This window comes from Tigriopus californicus, chromosome 7 (assembly GCF_007210705.1).
Source record: "Tigriopus californicus strain San Diego chromosome 7, Tcal_SD_v2.1, whole genome shotgun sequence".
Classification (NCBI taxonomy): domain Eukaryota; kingdom Metazoa; phylum Arthropoda; class Copepoda; order Harpacticoida; family Harpacticidae; genus Tigriopus; species Tigriopus californicus.
The window spans coordinates 238,441-256,408 of NC_081446.1; the positions used below are offsets into that span (position 1 = coordinate 238,441).

At 44.9% G+C, this 17,968-nt stretch overlaps 2 protein-coding genes across 2 annotated transcripts; one reads left to right on the plus strand and one right to left on the minus strand.

Annotated features, from left to right (window-relative positions):
* LOC131883534 (nucleolar protein 56-like) lies at window positions 1–2,205 on the plus strand. Its single transcript, XM_059231024.1, has 3 exons — window positions 1–540; window positions 656–925; window positions 1,048–2,205. The coding sequence occupies exons 1-3, from the start codon at window positions 292–294 to the stop codon at window positions 2,119–2,121; spliced, it is 1,593 nt and encodes a 530-aa protein (XP_059087007.1). The 5' UTR covers window positions 1–291; the 3' UTR covers window positions 2,122–2,205.
* A 1,326-nt stretch (window positions 2,206–3,531) lies between these two features.
* On the minus strand, window positions 3,532–5,004 carry LOC131883537 (eukaryotic translation initiation factor 6-like). Its single transcript, XM_059231027.1, has 2 exons — window positions 4,250–5,004; window positions 3,532–3,825 (listed from the first exon to the last, which is right to left on the minus strand). Exons 1-2 carry the CDS (start codon window positions 4,784–4,786, stop codon window positions 3,622–3,624), a joined length of 741 nt encoding a protein of 246 aa, XP_059087010.1. The 5' UTR covers window positions 4,787–5,004; the 3' UTR covers window positions 3,532–3,621.
* Between the last annotated feature and the right edge of the window lie 12,964 nt (window positions 5,005–17,968).

Below are 17,968 nucleotides of genomic sequence, written 5' to 3' on the forward strand. Positions count from 1 at the left end.
TCGTGGTCATCGGTGAGCGTGTGAGCCTCATCCTAGCCCAAGCTAGCTCGCATCAAGAAAGAGCATTGTGCCTACTAAGCGACCGATCGTCCGACCGTCCGACCCACGTGGGGTCCTTCTTTCTCTGTTCTTCGTTCTCGGAAGATCCCACTTCATTCAGCCCGGCCCGCTGGACAGAGAGTTTTCCGCTGGACCCAGGTCCGGAGTCCCGCCGTAGTTAGCCCTGCCTGCCGGGTGTAGCGTGCCCCCTCCCCTCCCCACCCGTGCCCGCTCTTATCCTGAAGATCCATCATGTCGGGCTGTCCCAGCCACGTGTTGTTCGAGCACGCCTCGGGCTATGCCCTCTTCACCGTCAAGGAATTTGAGGAGATTGCCAGTTTGACGGCGGAAGTGACGCGAGCCTTATCCGATGTGTCGGCCTTCAATGGCATCCTCAATCTGGTGGCCTTCTATCCCTTCAAGAGCGCGGCCGAAGCCTTGGCTAACATCAATGCCATCAGTGAAGGCATGGCCTCCGAGGAGCTCAAGATCTTCCTGCAGGTAAACCCATGGGTGGGCACTGGGGACTGGTAACCCCCCACCCCCAGCCCCACCCCCAGCCCCACCCCCTTTGATGAGTAGATAGCAGTTTTAATATCGAGCTTTGTACTGGCAGGCCAATCTACCCAAGAAGCTCAAGAAGGTGTTGTTGGGCATGCAGGAGCCCAAGTTGGGCGCCTTTTTGGCCGAGGAATTGGACGGCTTGAAGGTGACCCATGTGGGCGGATCGGCCGAGATTCTGCGCGGAGTCCGCTTCCATTTCGCCAAGTTGGTCAAAGGTCTGACCAACGAGGCCAGTTCCAAAGCCCAACTGGGCCTGGGCCACTCCTACTCGCGTGCCAAGGTCAAGTTCAACGTCCACAAGTCGGACAACATGATCATCCAGGTAAGATAGGAAGGATCGGGGCTCATCCCTTGTTCTGCCCTGACTCGCTTTCATGGGTATGTTTAACTCGTTCCGAATCACCGCATTAGTACGAACTGACCTTGTTGTATTTGCATTATTAGGCTATTGCGCTCTTGGATCAACTGGATAAGGACGTGAACACGTTTGCCATGCGGATTCGCGAGTGGTACTCGTACCACTTTCCCGAACTCATCAAGATTGTGCCCGAGAATCTGTTATTCGCCCGTTGCGTGAAAGTGATCAAGAACCGGAAAGAGTTGCCCGACAACATCCTCCAAGCCTTGGAAGAGATCGTCATGGACTCGGCCAAAGCCAAGGCCATCGTGGACGCCAGCAAATCCTCCATGGGCATGGACATCTCGCCCATTGATCTCTTGAACATTGACCTATTCGCTAACCGCGTCATCGGTTTGGCCGATTACCGGGCCGAGCTCACCCATTACCTCCGCTCCAAGATGGGCTCAGTGGCCCCCAATTTGGCCACCCTCATCGGTGACACCGTGGCCGCCCGTCTCATTTCCCACGCGGGTTCGCTCACCAATCTGGCCAAATATCCGGCCTCCACCGTTCAGATCTTGGGGGCCGAGAAGGCGCTCTTCCGGGCGCTCAAAACCCGTGGTAACACGCCCAAGTACGGATTAATTTTCCACTCCTCCTTCATCGGCAAAGCGGGCACCAAAAACAAAGGCCGAATTTCTCGATATCTGGCCAACAAGTGCTCGATCGCGTCGCGTATCGATTGCTTCTCCGAGAATTCGACTACCATCTTTGGGGAGAAGTTGAAGACCCAGGTGGAAGATCGTCTGAATTTCTACGAAACCGGCGATCTGCCCAAGAAGAACTTGGAGGTCATGCAAGAAGCCATGGCAGCCGTGGCCCAGGAAGTGTCCGAATTCACGGTCGTGACCAAGAAGAAGAAAAAGAAGAAGCGCAAGGCCGAGGAGGCCGGGGAGGCTGAAGCTGAGGCCGACGTCGAGCAGGCCCCGCCCTCCAAGAAGAAGAAAAAGGAGGAGCCGGCCGAGGCAGTTGCTCCAGAGACGCCCAAATCTGAGAAGAAGAAAAAGAAGAAGGCCAAGGAGCAGGAGGCGGAACCCGAACCCGAACCCGAAGCTGTCACCCAGACAACGGCTTCAGAGAAGAAGAAGAAAAAGAAGAAGAAAAATCAGGTTGAATAAGTATTTTTGGGCATTCGCGATTTCGTGTGCTCCCCAATGGAAATTTTCGATATGTATTCTTGTAAATACAAGCCCATCCGATGACATAGATATTAGTGTTAGGGAAAGAAAATCTGGAAAGAAAATCCTCGGCCAAGAAATTTAAAGGGAAGTTGCTCAACATCACATATCACCAACGAGGAGTTGAACAAAAACATGCGATGGAACTGTTGGAACAAGCAGGGGGTAATGGTGGGCAAGCTAGGAACGGATTGACCAATAATTTCATGTTACGATGGGCTCGTTTGATCCCTAGTAAAGCAATGAAGACCTTAACTCGGGTTCGTCACGGGGAACCATCAGTTCCAGAACAAATGATGTTCTTGGTTAATTGTATGTGCCACCTAAGCCACCCAAAAGGTGTTCCAGATGACCATGGGGTAGCTGGCTGAGGACACCATTGATGCCATGGAGACTTTGAGAGAGTCCCCATTTCCGCGAGGAATGGCATTAGTCAGCCACACGTCAAACTCTCAACTCCCTTAAAAACTTGGTTCGTCAGATAAACCTGAAAACTAGTGTTGTTTATATTGTTGCCCGTGTGATTGGGAAAAAAAATCATATTTGTCTTGATCCGTCGATCGACCAATGAATGTCTTCGTTTTTGTCAAGACCTTGGATATGTCAGTGGGGAATTAAGTAAAGCTCGAACGCCCAATGGTTTAACGAAGGCATGCACGAACAGTCTTAACAAAGGTTTTCCCTCAACTTTGATTCTTTTTGGGTCCGATTCCCTCTGCTCTGAGTCTCTTTTCAAAATGTATGAATGAGGTCAAACATTGAGATCGTGGTAAGCAAAGGTCAGTCACGTTGTTAACATTAACGTGCCAGGTGGTTCACTGTAAAGCTATTTCAGTAACTTTCTGGTTAAAGGCTAGTTAATATAGCAGATTCCGAGTGGGGCGAAACTAAGAATTGCATGTCGTCTTAAATGTATAACTTTGATTCTCTCGACAAATGAAGTCCTTGAAGCCTAACTTTGGCAAGACAATTGGCCAGGTAGATTTACTTGGCCAGATCCTTCGATTGTACTAGGCGCCAATTTCAGGTCAATTGAACGTTGGTGTCAAAACTGAACTGTCTGTGACATTCTCAAAGTCAGGAAAGGGCACACAACAAATGCAATTGTTATGCGGTCGAAAGATATCCTCTGGCCGCAAGAGGGCTCGCTCATTGATTTGGTGTCAGCCAGTCCACGCCAGTCCGATGTTTTCCAATCAACATTTTACTTTTAAAAAACCTTTCATTTTCTCTATTCTATTTGCGACGTTGAGGACTGGGTTCGATCTAACATTTCACACCCAGTTGTAGCCTGCCCACAGTTGTTTCAAAGCTGACCCACCTCAAGCTAAGAGCGCGACAGACAGCATATGAGAGTCCGGGGAGTGTGTGTATTGATTTCAAATCTGCGAGCTTTACAAATATAGAGTGATATCGGATGAAGGTTCCATGTCTGGCCTCTCATGTCATGGACTCGATGAGCGAGGCTCGCATTTGCTGCGTGATGGCCGAGGGTTGGCCCTCGTTCAGCTTGAACACGGACTCGATGACCGAGATCTCGGTGGAAGTGGTCTCTTGGCCGCAAAAGGCCGTCCAATCATTCACCACCATGCCCGCACCTATCACATCCGAACCCCGATTGACCGTCCCGGCCACCAACGGGATCTAGAATAAAAGCCAGAGAAAGAGCGATGAGGCCTATGAATCAATGAGGGGTCGAATTTCTCCGTCCCACAGCGAGGGTTCCTCACCATTCACTATTATATTACGGTTATTACTGACTGATAAGGACTGGCACAACAACAATAGAGGCCTGGCATTCGTTGGAAGGATTACCTAACTCAAAAGTACAGTGGTGGGTGGGTAACTTGGGCGGCTCCATTCCACGTGAACAACATGGGATGATATGGTCTAACCCATGGGGCGGCTAGTGGCGTGGGGCCTGCCTCATACTTGTTCCATGGAGATACCCGCCGCTCAAAAGGTGAGTACAGCTAGCTTCGCAGGCATACCCGCATACCAACAGGCCTACCTACTCGCACACCTACATACGTAGATGCCTCATGGGTGGGCTTGTAGCCTTCCTTACCTGTAGGAGTGAGGCCAACTCATCTTGATCGGTGGTGGAAGTGCGAGGATGGACCAATCCGCCCTGATTGGACAGGGTGCAATACGAGCCCACGAGCACGTTGCCGGCCACGGTCTGTCGGAACACCTCCACTTGGAGCGTGTCGGCCAGGATCTCCTCGGTCTCGCGGTCCAGATCCGGATGAACCAAGGCCACGTAGTCGTTGCAGGCCACCACGTTGCCCAAGGCCGAGAGGCGTTCCTCGATGCGCTTGACCTTGACCGAATCGGGCAGCGAGTTGCGAAGCTGCTGCAATTCCTGATCCGTCGTGCTGTTGGGCACGATCAGACCGTGGCGATTGCCGGCCGTTAAACGGCCCAGGATGCGGCAGCCACCCACGCTGGCGTGCACCACGGGAATGACCTCGTCTAATTCAGCCTCGAAGGTGGAATAGAAATTCTCTGAGCCCCCAATGCCCACCAGACAGTAAGCATTGGTTAATTTGGAAAACACGCCCACTTCGGCGTTGTTATCAAAGTGTGTGCGCACCACAGCCATGGTCCCCAGTCCCGACGATGGAACGATGGATGGATAGATGGATCTGCTCTGCACGCGGATCCAATCGTCGATTGAATCGCACCCGGGATCAACGAGATCAGAGGTTCCGGTGACGGTGTCTCAGCGTGGTGCAATCCCGACCAGACGAACGAGGCCAACCTCCAACCTCGTGTGTGTGTCTGTTTGGGTGCCTCGAATTTATGAAGCGTTTCGTCAGCAGGCTTGCCAGCTTGGAAGCCAGCCCCCCAATTCCTCCCGGCCCATATAAATTTGAAAAATCAGCATTCATATCCGAGTCGTAAAGTTCAATCGAAAAGCGTGAGCATGAGCCAGGGTAAAACGCCCCAAAATGAAAGATGGACCCAAATGGAATGCACACTAATAATGGATGAAGTTATCATGGAAGGATAATCATCATCCCAAATGGGACTAATTCTTAGAAAACACTCTAATATATATATATATATATCAACAATATGATGGTGTTTAATTGACCCGGGTGAAAAAACAGGCCTTAAAGTCTTGGGTAAGATGTTGGTTGATTCCGAGCCCAACCCTATTTGACGTGGATGGATCCATGGCAGTTTTTGCCATTTGGGCAGATCCGCAGATTATCACTACTTTTGTGCCTCCAAAAAATGACATCCAATCGATCAAAAGGTCGTATGACAGGTTTGTGTGTGGAGCTAAAGTCTGGGTAACCGCTATTCTCCATCGATTAGTTGGCGGTGCTACTTTTTTTAATCCTAACCTGACCTAATCAAACCTAACCTAACCTAACGTAACTTAACAAGATATTAATAACCCTCTAAGTCTCTATCAAAACCTTTTAACCTTTTGCCACAAATTTAAAAATGAGCACCGCCAACTAATCGGTGGAGAATAACGTTTATCTCAAGTCTGGGCCAAGAGTTCTGCTATAAAATTTGAGAATCATAGGAATACAGTTATGAAATTCTTCATAAACTTACACTTCATTGCGAAATTCTTTAACCGTGTACCGGTCCCTGTTATACCATAATGATTGATATTACTTAATGGTCAAATCAACTGAATACGTCAAACTTGATGATATCTGATCGGCAGGCCTAGGCGCAGAGCAATACCCTGTAATTAGTCAAATTTGGGCATGAGTATCACCAAATGGCAAGCCTGTTGATGCCGGTGCGATGCCACTGTTATTCGCCCACAGCTGAAGCCGGACAGCTTGACCACATTAGGCGTGTAAGTCAGAGATGAGTAACTGCTAGGAGGCTTCAATCCGCAATTGATAGCAATGACTGATTAATCTGGGGTTTTGAAACGAGTAGCTAGTACAAACTAGGCACTATTGCGTGTTACAAAGAGAGACAGGGTTTATTTGGATCCGAGGGCTTCTGTGCTCCTGGATTAAGTCGCGGTACATTACGGTCACGTAAACTATAGGTCATTGCGGCCAACCACAAGGTGACGAGAACATTGCTCTGTTCCTGGATGACCATATCTAATTCAGGCATAATCAGTAGTGATAGGATCAAATCAATTTTCAAAACTAAGTGTAGTGTAACGACCTTGGGGTTACGATGCATTCAGGAGATTCTATTGTCAACACATTAAAGTGACAAACTTGTGATTAACAGCTCGCATCCTCACCCCTATCCCATTTACAGGATATTACTGATGTAAATCAAGCTGGCCGGCTTGCAAGTTGCGATCTTCATTCCTTGTGTTCCATTCCACCGCAAAAAGCATCTGAGGCCTGGTTTTTTAAGCTCGTACCTCAGAGTTATGGACTTGGACGGTAACCGGTACAAAAGTCCGTTTTATAAACGGTATGAAAATACACGCGCAAAAGTGATGAGTGGATGTTCATTCTGGGTAACGTCTACCAGACCATGGAGTACTCCATGACTATGTAGACTTAGGGTGAAAATCAGGCAGATTGGTTTGGAAAATTGCTGCTTGGGTTGGTTTTGGAGATGATTGGCGAGTTTGTCTTTGGATCGGAATTGGTTCTTCTGATATGAGAATTATCAGCTTTTCCAAAGTGGAAACATAATTTGAAGATTTTTTTGGTTACAGACTGGAATGGATTGCCTGGAAAACCTTGGCTGAGCTTTTATTTGTTGCTCTTATGTTCTCATGAAGTAAGAGAGAATGAATAATAATGAGTAATTTTTGGGGAAGCAAATTTGTCTAAAAGATATGCTCAACAACGATTCGTTTTGAGTATCCTGCCTACTCATGGTGCCCAAATCCATTATTTTAGAACAATGAACAAGGGAAGCAAAATGGTATCTCGTATTGAATACAGCAAGACCGGGGCTATTAGAAGATAGTAAACGGGAATTGTTTCACTCTTCATTTTTGGGCTTGATTCATGTTTGAAAAGTTACTATTTTCCAATGGAAGACAGGACTTCTTCAAGCTGTCCCAACTCAGCTTATTTTTCAGACCCACCATTCAAAACATCCTCCAAGATGTACTTTTAAGTGGCAAATGAACTGAGTTGATATGAGTTATTTGATAGGCATGTTGCCTGGAAATGTAACTTAAATCCATAATAATTTGATTGCCATAGGTTGAACACGTTGAACATTATTTATTCTTTACATCATTTCTGGATCACTCACAATTGTGAGAGCTCGTTTTTTGACCTCAATGTACCCAAAGCGGCACAACTGGGCAACCTTGGAGATCGAGGAATAACAATCAACTACTAAGTAGTACTGATGGGAAAAGGGCAAGTAGCAAGTCATCACAGACACCCAAGTACTACTTGTTTACAAGCAAAGCTTGGGCAAGTACTAGAACTTGGGCAAGCTTAACCCTAGCAGGGATACGCTGCTAACGCAGCGAGCCCAGATAGTTAGCTCAGGAAAACCGCAAAATGGGGATTGTTTGTTCCTAGTTAAAGTCAGATTGCCACAAGCAAACCAGTCCTTGAACCAAAGCCACGTTGCTGCGTCACTGTTGGTGCACTGTATTGCTTTTCCTGTATAAGTCGATTTGATTTGCCCAGTTATAAAACTTCTCACGTAAGTTTGGCTACACCCTTTTCCCCACAAGTGTCTGTGTACAAACCAAGCAAGGGGGGCGCGTTCTATATGTTATGGCTTACAATTCGCCAGATGTCGCTCCAAACGCCTACATGGGCAGAAGAAGGGATTTTCGTGCTCACAATGTATAGTGTGCGTTCAAAAATGCTCTGTAAAGGTGCTTTATTAAGCATCCTTTGGCGCGTCTACGCAAGAAAATTTATGTCAAACAGCTTGCCAAACAATTTGGGACACATTTAGTTTATGACAAACAGTTCTTCTTTGAACTGTCTACAAATAAAACCACCCGATCATAATAGTTTGTCAAATAAGCATTTTGATTTCAATATCTGACCAAATGAATATGCCAGCGATCATATCTCTAACTACCTTTTGTGCTTTGAATCCATTTAAAAATTCGGTTCATGCACAATAAATAAAAGATGATTGGAATAATAAGCATTTGACAAAATGAGGGATACAAGCACTTATTTTATTACCAATCCCCTCAGATGTTGCCTAATATTGATTTCTCATTGAAGGCCTGTTTTACTTTTCTAAGAACTATACCGTTAGCCACCAGATTGATCACTTTGTTAACTATAGGTGGTTTTTCTATAGGTTTCCGAAATTCAATTTTGGCAATAAATAGTACTTATTTTTGAGTTCAAATCAAGCATGAATATATGGAAAACGATTTTCCTCGAACATAATGGTACTATTCATCAGCAGATCACAGGTTGAAATCATGGTCCCGTAATTTATCCTAAGGTCACGACAGCAATGTAAATACATAAATAAAATGAAAGCATAAAACAGGGTTAAATTGATATGTATATTGATAACCAGGTGACAATACAGATGGCATTGACAACAATCAGCTCTCAGATCAGGTCTCACCTATTGTAGCTTAAATCTCACTTTAATTTGAAACTGTTTGAACTGCCGTTCAAGTTATTTGTTTCAAAATTAGGAAAAGACTTATTTAGCTACTGAAATGAATTGCAAAGACACCAAGCTTGTTCAATTGAAGCTGTATAGGCCTGGATTGGCCAGAATTTACGTAACAAAACTTGACAAAAAAGTTATCAACACGAGGTATTAGTTTTCTGTTTTATTCAAGTGACGATGATATTTTAAGTTTAGAACAAAAGGTTAACGTTCATCTTCTGACTACCCACCAATACATACAAAAAAGCAATCGAAATGACCTCATGTCATTCCTGCAAGTTGGCTGCTTGAAACATTCATAAATTTTGAAAAAATTTCATTCAATGCATGTGGTTTCCAATATTCTTAGGATTGGTGGCATCTTTCAGCAACTTTATAGTGCGGAAATGAATGTATTTCCGGGAAATTAGATGAATAAGAGTGGTGTAATGATTTTCCATCCCGTCTGCAGTATCAAATTGGTCTTGAGATAAAGTTGGAAACGTACAGGTTTGATCCAAATTCATTGACACCTCTACTAATAACCGTATCTCGAAGTTTTTTGTTGAAACTGAATGTTTGTGTTGGTGAAAGACTTTCTCGCAATGTAAGAGAAGGCGATACATTGTCCCAATGGGTGTTTTTATTCGAAGTCTAGACTCTTCATGCGGGTAGCTTTGGCATCTCATTAATGATGATTCCTTGCATGGATCTCCTTGCGAATCAAATAAGGCATCTTGGCACTTCATAACAAATAAATGCAATCGCCAAAGAGCAAACTGACAATTTTGAACATTACAGCCCCTCTCATGAACCGGTTGATCATCCACAATACCTTACATATCCAATGGCTCAACATTTCGTTCCAACTCCACAACTTCAATGTTTGTTGGTCGGTTGGCCACAGATAATAGCACAATTTCATCTTGAGGAAGACAGTTACCGGTACTTGAAGACGGAATGAGTTTTACAGCATTAAGAAGAAGTTTTCTAAACGCAAACCGGAATTGCATTGGTGTTGGATTCAGACTCCATCCATTTCTCAATCTTATTGCAGCAAAGAATTGTTCCAAATGATCTTGCTGAAGTTTGTAGGTGCAAAGATGTTCAAGTTGAAGATTTCCATTCTTCATATTGCTGACAAGACCACGACTTGAAGTGATACAAGCCAGAAATCCTAAAGGACCAGTCTTTCTTCTGAAGATGATTATAATTGAATATGATTATTTATATTATGAGACACGGCTTACCTAAAATGTTTGCTAGTGAAGATGAACGAGTTGGCTGAAAGTTCTTCCTTCATACGGCCTTAATCCATTTATCTCGAGACGCTACATTAGATGGGAAAAAGTGGAAGGACAGCCAATTGTTCGATTGGTTTTGACACCGATTGACGCATCCAAACGCGCTACAACTTCGGACCATGTTGAATTCATCGTTGAATTGTTACTCTAGTTCTGGCGTCCTTCTCGAGCACTGAATGCTTGTTTTGCCCATGTAGCATGACGTCATCAGCGTTATCAACAGCTAAACTCGAATAAGACACCTACCGAAATTTGAAGAGTCCAGCCCACTGAGCAGCCAAAGCAGCCTGAAAAGAACGCGCCCCCCTTGGTACAAACCCAAGTTGGGGCAAGTTCCTACTTGGGCAAGTTAAGCACCGGACTACTTGCCCTGTCGATGCTTGCTTCACATCAGCACAATCAACTAGTTAGATTTTCCCTCTGAAGTTCGCGTTCAACAATGTTCCTGCCGCCCATCCCTCTATTATGACCAAGACTTTCAATTTGAAAGTGTTCTACATTCCCATGTGATACTTACTTGCACACAAATGTGACTGATGTTCAACCAGTGCTCCCTGATACAACCAATTCATGGTTGGATTTCCAATATTTGATGATAATCGTGCACAATTATGAAAACTGTGTTTTATTATTAAACAATATAGATTTACCATTTGTACATGTTGATTTAGATCTGAAACAAGCTTTAACTTTAATACTGAATTGTGAGAACATTCATTCATAACCTTAGAACATGATTGTCAATCCTGTAGTCAACTACAATTACATTATTGCAACCTTTTATCATAACATTACAAATATGAATATGTTAGATGGTGACAATGTAGTTAACATTTAGCAAACACAAAAAGTGTTTTTTTCCAATTGTAACTTATGACCAATGTCCTTAGTGAAGGCTTCTATTTCCAGTAAAAATGCGTTGTTAGGACAGATAGGGAAAAGCAATTTCATAGTCACATAGGTTCAGTATGATTGTCTCAATTTCAAAGGAATAACGTAATTCGCACTTTGATGTCCTTACACTGATCTTTTCACTTTGGTGTTTGCAAATTATTGTGGTTCTACTCTCCAAAACACAATACATAGAATAGTACATACAGTTGGAGCTCCTGGATTGGATCTGCCAGGCCTGAGTAGCAATTGCGACCTTGACATGGTCCTGCAACACTGATTATTGAACACAATGGTCGCAAATGCACTTGAGAACTTGGGTTACTGAGCATTAGGGCGGGTAAAAACATTTCACTAAAAATGACCAAATATTTAAATTAAATTTAGTCGAAAAAGCTGCAAATATTTTAAAAATACATAATAACGAAATGTGTAAACAGGCCAGACTCTTTTGTGTTTATTGACTACAAGAGAAGTAATAGTTTGCACTCACAGTTTGTGCCAAATTATCCTCTTTAAAACCCTGCTGGCGGTCCAAAAATAAATGTTTGAACTGGCTATGGAGCACTCAACATCAACTGAGACCATAGGACAAAATTTGAGGGCAGCAACAGTGGTAGGTTCAATGCCAGCCGGAAGGGTCTGTAGCTCCTGCTCACATGATTATGAGCTCATGCTCAGATGGAGTTAACATGTTCTACGATGTTGCATAATAAAGTATTCCGATTTACACAAAGCTTCATGTAAGACGCTTTATTGGTGACCCCGACGTGATGATAACGAGTATCCTCTGACGAAATGCCTCTAAGAATGAATTGGGATTCAGCTTGAGCGAACCATACTTTGGGTTGAGCAGTCCAAAACGAAGGAAGCTTGATAGCCACAGCGGAAACAGACGAAGCTTCTAATGAGCCCTGAGGCGACTCAGTTTTTGGTTCAGCCATGCTGCGTGGAAATCTTAACAACCGGTAAGAACAAGTTCGGGGTCATAGCTTCCCCGTTACCTCTGCCCTACTAGCTCTCACCACCGACGCTTCTGAGAAGGCAGTGGGAGCTGTCCTTGAACAATTCGTTAAGGGTGACTGGTATCCTTTGGCTTTCTTTTCTCGGAAGTTGAGAGATCCTGAAAAAAAAACACTCAACGTATGACTTGGAACTATTGGCAATCTATTTGGCGATCCGCCATTTTCGCCATTTCGTTGAGGGGCCAAATTTGACCATTTTTACAGACCACAAACCCCTCACATTTGCTTTCTCCGAAACCTCCAACCCCTGGAATAACCGTCAACAACGACATGTTTTATACATCTCTGGATTTTCCTGAAATGTGCCGGATATCGGTCGAAAACTCAATGTTGTGGCGGATTGTCTCTCTCGTATTGGTGCCATAGCTTCAAACGTGTCAGGGATCAACCCGCATTCCATTCAACAGGCTCAACTACGTGACCCTGAGTTGGCACTTGTTCGCTCAGCCCACACCGGCTTGACGTGGGCTGATGTGGAATTAGCGCCGGGAGTGCCCGTTCTTTGTGATGTGTCGTGCGGCCGAGCCAGGCCGTGGATTCCCTTGGCCTGTCGTAGAGATGTGTTCCATGGAATCCACGCTACCTCACACCCGGGAACACGAGCATCTCGACGTTTGATTTCCAAATAGTACGTTTGGCATGGTCTGGCCTGGGATGTGACGGCTTGGGTCCGTGAGTGCGAAAAATGTCAGCAGGCCAAAATTCATCGGCACACCAAAGCCCCTGTGGAACATATCGAGGTTCCATCAGCTCGTTTTAAGGTGATTCACGTGGATTTAGTGGGTCCACTTGAGGTCTCCTAAGGTGCACGTTACCTTTTGACCCGTAGTCGATCAGTTTTCTCGCTGGCCAAAAGCCATCCCCTTACCCGATATCTCTGCTGAGACGTGTGCCAGGGGTTTACTGAACGGTTGGGTTAGCCGTTTTGGTTTACCCCAGACAATCATTTCAGATCAGGGCCCTCAGTTCACTTCCTCCTTGTGGGAAAGACTGTCTACTTTCTTGGGGATTCAAATCCAGCATACGACGGCGTATCATCCGCAGTCAAATGGCATGGTTGAGAGACTGCATCGCCAGTTGAAGGAGTCGCTTCGTGCCCGGCAGGCAGGGTGTGATTGGTATCACCAATTACCATGGGTGCTTCTAGGTATTCGGACTGCCCCTAAGGAAGACTTGGAATTTTCGCCGGCTCAGCTGGTGTATGGTACCAGTTTGAGGGTACCTGGTGTGATGTGTGATACCACTGTTGAACACAATTTTCCTGGCAAGACGTTTCAGGACGTGTTTCAGTCCCTCCGAAGTTATGTGCCCCCTCCCACAGCCTTTCATGGCCAAAAACCTACATTTATTCCGACTAATCTCAAGTCATGCTCGCACGTTTGGTTGAGGGTGGACAAGATTTGGTCCTCGTTCGCTCAACTTTATATGGGCCCATTCAAGGTCATCAAGAGAAATGGCAAAACTTTCACCATTCTCGTCAAAAACAGAAAAACAACTGTTAGTATTGATTGGTTGAAACCAGCTTATACAAGGAACGATGCTTTCTCTGGCAAGGTTTCTACCCGCTCCAGAAGATTTGTCAAAAATGTGGTTCCTTTTCAGGCTAATGTCGTCTTGCTTTTGTTTCTGTTTTTCCTTCCGGTTATTTGGTATTCTTACGGGGGGCTGTGTAGCTCCTGCTCACATGATTATGAGCTCATGCTCGGATGGAGTTAACATGTTCTACAAAGTTGCATAATAAAGTATTCCGATTTACACAAAGCTTCATGTAAGACGCTTTAGGTCTGTAGTTGCCCCTGGATCACCAAATCCACTTCCTTCAACGTCTTGAGCCCAGGGTTCTTTGCCAGAACTCTCACCAATTTCTCCTTAAAAATGTTGCCTTTGGATCCTGGAATGCTCTTAATCTTGTCTTGAGTCATGGAGACAATAGCAAGGGAGTTGTGTAGAGTCAGCCCAGCCTCCTCAAGCTGAGTGATGGATGTGGCAAGGACGGACAAGTGTGTCTCAATAAAGGCCAAATCCGCCTACTAGCTGTCCTTAGCCATTAAGGCCTTGACCTCTGAAATGTTCCTGGCAGCTTTGTTGCCAAAGCTGTTAATGACAGGTTCAAGCTCACTGAGGTGCTTGGCGTAGAAGGACGCTGCATCAACCCAGGTGCCCTAAGAGTTAGGCAAGGCTCTGGGGCAACTGAATGTTTGGGCAGCGCTCCTTGTAAGTGGCTTGATGAGTTGGGGCCTTAGGAAGAACAACCAGCTTCATTGTTGAAATGAGCCAATTGACGTCTGGAAAAACCCTGTGTCTAGATGGCAGATTAAATGCAACCCATGACAGAGACAAGTTAGATGATGCAGCTTGGGATAGAAAATCTTGAGGTCTCGCCCAGACTTCAACATGTATGGCGCTACGTCACTCACAAAGATCCTGGCTCTTGTTACGTCAAGCTGAGGATCCAACTTCCTGAGAGCCTCATTGATGGTACGCGCCATTGAAGCAGAATGTGCCTTGTCCAGATATTCAACATGAATCAGATGTGGCTTGCAGTATTGCTTGCCATCAAGGATTCCAACAATCATGTTTGCCACTTCTCTCCCTAAGGAAGGCATCCCTGGAGCAATCAGCACTGACCCAGGCTGGTCCCTCCTTCAAATCCTCCTTGATGCACTCCATGATGCCCTTATAGCACTTAGGGATGTGTTTGATCCTGAAGAGTTTTTCATGTTGCAATTTGATACCCAAGTTAGATTCGAGTACTTCCCTGAAAACAGGGTTTTCAAGCTTCTTGATGGGAATTCCAGCGGCCAGGAAACCTCCACACAGGTCCTCTCCTACCATATCAACCCTTGTCTTTTTACAATTGAGGGGGAATCACTTCAGTCAAAAGTGCCTGAGTATCTGTGCGCTTCTTTTTCAATACCTTGTTGGCTGGGTGCTTAGAATTCTTAATGTGTTGTCGGAATAACTCCTTTTGCCCACCAGAAAAAGTGCTCTCACAGTATTTGCATAAGACGTTTGAAGTCCTGGCCGAGATGAAGGTGAATGGGTGTTCATTCCTCTTGTTGAATTCACTTAGGCACTTGAGCTTGGTGGCCGTCAACACCGCCTTACTTCTGCTTGACGCCATGGAGATTTGAATCAAAACCTACTTAGGGGGACTTGCATCTTCCGTTAGTTGTCTATGTTTGTGTGTACCATGCACCTTAGTGCTACCAACTTGACTTTGATCGGTCAATGCAATTTTACTTTCTGTAGGACCACCCGTGTGCACGCAGAATGATGGCTGACTCTAAAAAAACAATACCGGTACAAACTGCATCACTGGAGTTGGCTGCACACACAATCAAAAATAGCTCTCAAGATAAAAGTCATAATTGTTGGATTCAAGGTTGGCATCTTAATATCACAAAAATGGGCCAAAATGTTTCTCAAGGAGCTGAAAACGTCAATATATTTACTTTTTGAGAAATTGGCCAAAATATAAAAAAATATTTTTTTCATTTAAATTAAATGTTATTACCCGCTCTACTGATCATTCAAAGTTCTTTATGACTGTATGATTACCGGATGGTGGCTGCTGACTAGATATTTATTGTTCGTAAGTGTAGGTATTTATACAGAGGGAAAAAGACTATGGCAATTGTGATGGCGAGAGAAGGAGTAAAGCATAAATGGAAATCGGTATCGGTGACTAGAATATAACATCTCCCTTCCCGGGGAGAGGAGGGAGGGCAGGGTTGACAACAGGGGGACAGCACAAAAATATCACAGAAGATTTGGTGGGAATGACTAGAGTTACATGCAATTGACTAAAGAAACATGGACATGAAACAAATGAAATATAGATGACTAGAGTTGTTTGATTTGGTGACTAGAAGGATTGACTAGATGTTGTAGGGTTTGACTTGAATCCATCCTCCATCTGGGTCACCACGTCCACCGGTCCTCCCCAACCATCAAGGCATTGATGTCTCCCCCAGCGCCTCGGACACCCCACGGTCAACCTGGTCTAGTCACCGCTGCATCCACGGACCTTCCGCTGCACCCACGGGCGGGTCACTGCAACCACGGGTCTTCCGCGCGCATCACGCTCTTGCTGTGACCACGGCCATCTCGCTGCAACCACGGCCATTCCGCACGCATCACGTCTCTTCTGGGCCCAAGTTCCGCATTGGCGTCCTCAGTCATTTAGTGGAAGTTCTTCCGCCTGGATGCGGCTACTACCGACTGTGCCATGTAGGTGGCTGTTGACTAGATATTTATTGTTCGTAAAGTGGAGGTATTTATGACTCTCTGGTCCAATGCAATCTGGTTATAAGCGTCTGCTAAGATCAATTTTCGTGAATCCGTATCCTGCCGGATAGTTTCCGCATCAACTCCTCTGGAGTCGGGATGGGATGACGGGTGATCCACCAACTGAGGATTTACAGTAACTGAGTAATCTCCATAACTCGGATGCGTTGGCCAGACTTCCATCAGTTTTTGACTTTTTAGTACCACCGGCGTACCAAACTCGGAGAATTGGGTTCTTTTTCCAGACTTCTTTTTGATACCCTCTTTCGTAAGCCATTCTGCAAGTCTCTGAATTGCAATGGAACTGTTCTTGGCCTACAAAAATACTGTTTTTGCTTTTCAATAAACTGTATTTCCAACTCAAATTCTTCAGTAATCCAAACCCTGGTTTGAATAAATCGGGAAACTCTTGGCAAGCTTCTTGACATAGTTTTTGCAAAACAGTTGTTCTTGGCCTACAAAATACTGGTTTTGCCTTTTCAATAAACTGTATTTCCAACTCAAAATTCTTGAGTAATCCAAACCCTGATTTGAATAAATCGGGAAACTCTTGGCAAGCTTCTTGACATAGTTTTTGCAAAACAGTGTTCTTGGCCTACAAAATACTGGTTTGCTTTTCAATAAACTGTAATTTCCAACTCAAAATTCTTCAGTAATCCAAACCCTGATTTGAATAAATCGGGAAACTCTTGGCAAGCTTCTTGACATAGTTTTTTGCAAAACAGTATCGGCCTGTAAGTGGTCAAACACGGCGTTGATGACCTCTCCTTGCTCAGCTCTTGAAAACAACATTTTTCAATCGACAAATTCAATCTACGGATTCTTCCCTTCCAATCAGATTTGAACTGGGTACCCGGGTTACATAGAAATCCAATTCATACGCCGCTCTATTGGCACGATTTTCAAGCTGAACTTCCAAGTTTCACCACTCCTTGAACTGGTAGTTGGTGCTTGCTGGCGGATTGGTACTGCTGATGACTTTTCTTCAGTTTAGGGGATCCCAACTCTTTCCAAACTGCTCGGACATGAAATTTTGTCCCACTCCTGTGTCGATCTCAAAGTTCACTTCCGAACTTGCTCAAACAATAGTGGTTGGATCAATTGAGTGCTGGCACTTCTTTGGGCATTTGTTGTAGCCACGATTTCAATGTGTCCTATTGGTCCTTGTCTGGCTTTTCTGTCTCTTTTCTTTTTCGACATGCATTGGCTAAATGTTTTTTAAATGACAGAAATGACATTCCGTTTCCTTGAAGCGGCACTCACTGGTTTGTGATTCGTCCGATTGCACCTATAGCACTTGGTTGCGGTATTGCCTTTCTTGACGGGGTTTTCGGCTTCTTTTTGGCTAGTTTGTACACGGGTTTTGCCGACTTCCCATGGACAGTTTCTTTTGCGGCTTGGGCAGCTCCTTCAACATCTAAGGCTATTTCTACAGCTCTGGTAAATGTAAGCTCATCATCTTTGACCTTGAACAACGCTTTAAGCACGGCCTCGTTGTCCACTGAACACATGAATCTTTTCTCAGCGCTTCATCCTGTGGGTTCTTGATTGATGAAAAATCACACGTTGCTGCCCTTGGCGGATGCGGGTAGCTAACTCATGAATTGTCTCCCTGGCTTTCTTCCCATTTGACTCCAAAAATGGAAACGTTCCCTAACCGTAAATGGCTTGGGCTCGAATTGAATCAACATATATGCCTCAATTTCCTTCATCGTCAGTTTGTTA

What these genes read in the sequence shown, in the direction of transcription:
- LOC131883537 (XM_059231027.1), bottom strand. Translation starts at nt 4,786, where the DNA reads ATGGCTGTGGTGCGCACACACTTTGATAACAACGCCGAAGTGGGCGTG. An exon ending in AGTTGGCCTCACTCCTACAG is followed by an intron (nt 3,826 to 4,249) that starts GTAAGGAAGGCT and finishes CTTTTATTCTAG; the next exon opens with ATCCCGTTGGTGGCCGGGAC.
- LOC131883534 (XM_059231024.1), top strand. Translation starts at nt 292, where the DNA reads ATGTCGGGCTGTCCCAGCCACGTGTTGTTCGAGCACGCCTCGGGCTAT. An exon ending in AGCTCAAGATCTTCCTGCAG is followed by an intron (nt 541 to 655) that starts GTAAACCCATGG and finishes TTGTACTGGCAG; the next exon opens with GCCAATCTACCCAAGAAGCT. An exon ending in CGGACAACATGATCATCCAG is followed by an intron (nt 926 to 1,047) that starts GTAAGATAGGAA and finishes TTGCATTATTAG; the next exon opens with GCTATTGCGCTCTTGGATCA.